The following is a 5,000-nucleotide window of genomic DNA, read 5'->3' as shown; positions in this document are numbered from 1 at the left end:
AGTGTAGACCTTCATTGTTCTAACCTTTGAAAAAACCTATGAGATAATACACTTGAAACCTCTCCCAATACCTGGTGGCTGTGCAATTAAGAGTTCAGAGATATATTTATTTATTTATTAATTTTGTTGTTAGTTATTTTTTTCTGCATATTCGTTGTCAGCTGGAATAGGACTAAATTCCATACACTACCTTTTGGCAGTTTACTAAAGGCAAGCAAGTGCATAGTGTACCTGTGTGGCTGTGATTGTGACTGCAGTAATGTGGACTGGGAATTGAATAAGCTAATCATCTCAAAATCAGGTCAGCAGCAGTCAAGGTCATCAAGCTCCACTGTACAATTCAACACTATAAATCACGTTCCTGAAGATGTACTTATGCAATACTATCAACACAGGTTCCGTGTGAACGCCTATGTGCCGAACCTCTCTTCGAGGACTAAGGAGTTTCAGTGCAGCATGCGGGGGTATATTGTATGTGGCGCGTGAATCCGTCTAGTTAATTGACGTGATATCATAATACTGACATGATATCATGGTTGCTATCAACTCAAGCTCTAGTCCATTGTATCTATTCTCAGTTGTGGGCGTGTTTTTTTTATTTTTGTACATAGTGCAAGTATGTTTGAATTGTTTATTGAATCGTTGATATCAATATCTATCTATGAAATCTGTGAGGAGAGGCGAGACGATGTGTTTTTATGTGCCATGACGTGTGGCTTCTGCCCATATGCTAGAGTTTGACCCGGGTGATGTCATTGCTTCACCTTCTCTCGCTTTGAAGCGTTGGTGTGTGACTTACACCCATCCTCTGGCTAGGTGTTCATGTTTATCTCTGTTTATTGCTGTGGTTGTCATGGAAACCTGAGGTTAGGCCGCAGGCTCTGTGGCACAGTATTGGGATCTGTGTTTTGTTTTGTTTTGTTTTCTTAGTTTTCACTTTAATTCCCTGCCAGGTCGATGTTTCGTCCATAATAGAGATTAGTTATCAGACCAACGTAATACCACTTTCCAGGAACTAAGGCTGTGAGGAAGAGTGTGTGAGTTTGTGGGCGTGTGTGTGTGTGTGTGTGTGTGTGTGTGTGTGTGTGTGTGTGTGTGTGTGTGTGTGTGTGTGTGTGTGTGTGTGTGTGTGTGTGCGTGTGTGAGAAAGAGAGAGAGAGAGAGAGTGTTTCAGCTTCTTGAATCAGGTGTGCCACTGTTTCTCAGATGATTTTGAGCTCAAGGGGAGGTTCAGTGGGGGAGCCATCGGATTCTTAAAGCTGCTCTATTAAAACCCACGTGAAGAGTACCAGAGCTAGCTCATAGCGCATAGCTAGCTTTACATTCGATTCGCTATCAAAACATTAGATTATCTGTGATTTTGCAGGAAATCAGCAAGTCTCAGCAACAGTCCTGGGCTATTCAATGAGCAACTAAAATGTCATCATGGCCTGTCTGCATTGACCAATCAGGATGCTTCTGAAAAGACAGCCACCCCAGCAAGCCAATGATTTTGTGTGTTGAATGGAAGGGGTGGATTCCAGTGATTGAGAATTGAGAAGGTTAGGAAGTTACTAAGAAACACTAACTTTGCTGCAGCTCTTAGCAGTAACAACCTGGATGGCAAAAAACAACAAAAACAGACTTACAAAATAAAACTACAAGCTAGACCAATATCTGTAAAAGTATACACAACAGTAGTTACTCTGGAAAACTCTATTTTTCTTCGCTGGTGTTCCCGTGTTGGTGCATACGTACTGTGAAACTTGTGTCATTTGTTAGGCTATGTGTAAATAATATAAGACAGATCAGTATAACATATCTCTGTGTACATATCTATTGAAGTATGAATGTGTCAGGTGCATGCATAGCCTCACATGAAATGTGTGTGTGATTTTGTCCTCCTGTCATTTTAATTAAAGACTTTTAATTTGTATTTTTTGGGGGGAGTAAAGGATGGGGACTGTCCTGTCCTGTCCTGTATTTGAAGCCATGGGTGTTTATCTTCACCTCTGTTCTCCTGTACACACTGTTGTCCTAACAGTGCTAATAAAGACGGGGTCCGCCCCTCAAATAGACACCAGCTCTCTCACCTCTCTCATTCACATACAGTAAATATCACAAACCCTGGAAACAACATAGATTTGCTTCCCGTGCAAAACGTATATGTCATAACGTGAATGTCATACGTCCAATTGAGGTTACGGGGGCCAAACATTTGTAGGTGTCAAGAAAACAACGACTGGCTCTGAACAACAAAGACCTGTGTCGTCATGTATGCGCGCACACACACACACACACACACACATGCCAGCGCTTAAAGGGACATCTCTGCCTTCCATGCAAAAAGGTTGTATGTGAAATATTGTCATGAATGTCTCTGTCCCCTTCAAATCTCCCACTTTATTTTAGTGCACGCTATTTAAGTATATTCAATTAAATTGTATATAGCGTCAAAACAATACAATTGTCTCAAGGCGCTTCACAGAGCTCAGGGAGGAACCTTAAGCAGAACAACGGCAAGGTTGGTCGTGAGAAGATGGGGAGGGGGGGCAGTTTGGTATTTAAAGTCCTGTATATAAGCTCTCATCTAGTCATCTGCCTCTGATCATAGCGTTGTTTGAAATGCTCCCCTCACTTTAAACCTGATACATCGTTGGCTCAATAGGGTCACTATGGGCTCAAACTCAGCTTACAGAGACAAGAACTGTTGCTTTTGTACATAGCTAAACTGTAGCTAAATATATAGCTACCTATAAATATATAACTGGTTCCATCCACCAATCACACAGCATGAACATACATGTCTTGGACATGTTCATGGGTAAAACATAAACAGAGTAGCAAGAAAGATAAGTGGACTTCCAACATGTTGCCTTATTCTGCCTATAAAGAAGTTGAAGTGGGTGACCACAGATTTCTCAGTACATAAATAAGTTAATTATATTAAAACATGAATTAATAAGCCCACCTCTTGGAATTCCTCCACAGTGGAACACTCAACCACTTAATAATAACCAGAAAGCCCCACGGCTCTCAACCCTGCGGTGTTATTGTCCAGTCGGAGTGAGTGAGTGATTGAGTGCAATGATTATGGAAGAATCTTGGCTAATCACCGACCAACATTTCACAACCTCAGGCCCAAAGGTCAGTGAAAGAGCAGAGCTGTACAAGCAGCACACACACACACGCACACACACACACACACACACACACTCACACATACACACACACATACACAAAGACAGGAGAAGCTACTGGTGGCCCAGCCAGTGTGGGAGGGGAGTCACAAACAACCGCAGCGACAGGTACACAACACAGAGCTCAGAAATAGCACTGGTGGCTCTAGGGGTCAGTTGCACATGAGTCTGGCCTCTGCTCAACTCCATATAGCTGAGAGTGACCCTTGCTCTCAAGATGAAGTGGTCAACCCTTCTAACCAGGATTGTTTTCTAGAAAGGAGTGATTTGGGACACGATTCAGAGGGAGCTGTAAGTGACCAGCTGAAGGAGAAGAGGAGAGAGTGTGAAATCAGCATAAGCAAGGACAAATGGGTCTTTGCAGGCAGCAGACGGACACCTCGGTGCAGGACCCCAAGGGCTCCAGGAGCACCCAGCAGAGCAGGAGCCGCAATGTGGACTGGTGTCCACCCCTGCTGCTCAACCTCACCCTGGCACTACAGGTAGGGCACCACATAGCACTGCACTGATGCTATAATAATTGTCATAATTGTCAGACTTCAATCGCACAAGCGACACACCGCACACGTGAATACATGGAGGCGACACAGGACACACACACACACACACGAAGGCCTGAGGTCGTTTTTAGGTCGAATTTAGCTACTGCATTTATCCCATGCCGGACTGTCCTTCCACCAGGACCCCAGGAGCAGTGGGCAGCCTTTAGGCGCCCAGGGACCAGGTGAGGTGACTCATCTGTCTTGGTCAGGGATCGTCAAAGAGTGTTCTGTTGCATGTATTTTCTGTTGTGGTTCTAAGTGGAGGAAACCCCTTGTGAACATGGGGAGAACATGCAAACTCCACACAGAAAGGCCTGGGAGATAGCCCACCTGAGCACTGAAGGTCTGGGGAGGACCTGCCCCCCAGAGTCAACAGCGCCCCATATAGGTGAGCCATTGCATTGGCACTACAGGTAAAGCATTTGGTAGGCTTTGCAAGCAAGGCGTTTTGTTGGTCCAACGTGTAAGACATTGCCTTGGAAATACTGGTGAAACATTGTGCTGACGCTGCAACTGAAGCATGTGGTTAGCACAACAGGTAAGGCGTTATGTTGCCCCTACAAGGGAGAACACTGTTGTATCTAAACCTGTGGAGGAGAGATCACCATGAGCATTGAGTGAATGCATCCAGGAAGAAAAGGATTTTTCAAGACTGTTCTGCAATTCTGCAAATATCCTAGTGGAAAAAACACAGGAAACATAGTCTCGCTCTCTCCATGTGTGTTTGTGTTTGTGTGTGTGTGTGTGTGTGTGTGTTCACCATGACGTAGCTGGCATTCAAAAACGCACCTCTGACTTTCTCCTTCTCTCTCTCTTCTGCCCCTGTTGCTTCACTGTCACTGTCTACCTTTGCCCCTCCCACTCAATGTCTACCTTTGCTCCTCCCACTCACTGTCTCCCTTTGCTCCTCCCACTCACTCTCTCTCACTGCCCCTCCCACTCTGTTCAACTCAATCCAATCCAATTTGGTTCAGTGTTGCTTCATTAGCGTGACTGTTTGGATGCAGTGCTACTTCCGTCTGTGTGTGTGTTTGTGTGTGTGTGTGTGTGTGTGTGTGTGTGTGTGTGTGTGTGTGTGTGTGTGTGTGTGTGTGTGTGTGTGTGTGTGTGTGTGTGTATGTGTGTGTGTGTGTGTGTGTGTGTGTGTGTGTGTGTGTGTTCATTAGCGTGGCTGTTTGGATGCAATGTTGCTTCATTAGCGTGGCTGTTTGGATGCAGTGTTACTTAAGCTGAAGTACAATAACGGAGTAACTAATATAAGGAGAACATTAAAGAAAAC

At 44.5% G+C, this 5,000-nt stretch overlaps 1 protein-coding gene across 1 annotated transcript in view; it reads left to right on the top strand.

Moving 5' to 3' along the window:
- Positions 1–3,529: 3,529 nt before the first annotated feature.
- The window catches only part of slc23a3 (solute carrier family 23 member 3), a gene marked incomplete at both ends in the record, with an annotated part of 9,791 nt that continues 8,320 nt past the window's right edge, over positions 3,530–5,000 (top strand). Inside the window, one exon of the mRNA XM_080839762.1 lies at positions 3,530–3,661. Within this exon, the coding sequence (XP_080695888.1) occupies positions 3,530–3,661 (132 nt within the window). The remainder of the gene's footprint in view (positions 3,662–5,000) is intronic.

The sequence above is a fragment of the Sprattus sprattus genome (genome assembly GCF_963457725.1).
Source record: "Sprattus sprattus genome assembly, chromosome: 5".
In the NCBI taxonomy this organism is placed as follows: Eukaryota; Metazoa; Chordata; class Actinopteri; order Clupeiformes; family Clupeidae; genus Sprattus; species Sprattus sprattus.
The sequence above is the reverse complement of the archived record's forward strand: the minus strand, read 5'-3'. Positions and strand labels throughout refer to the sequence as shown.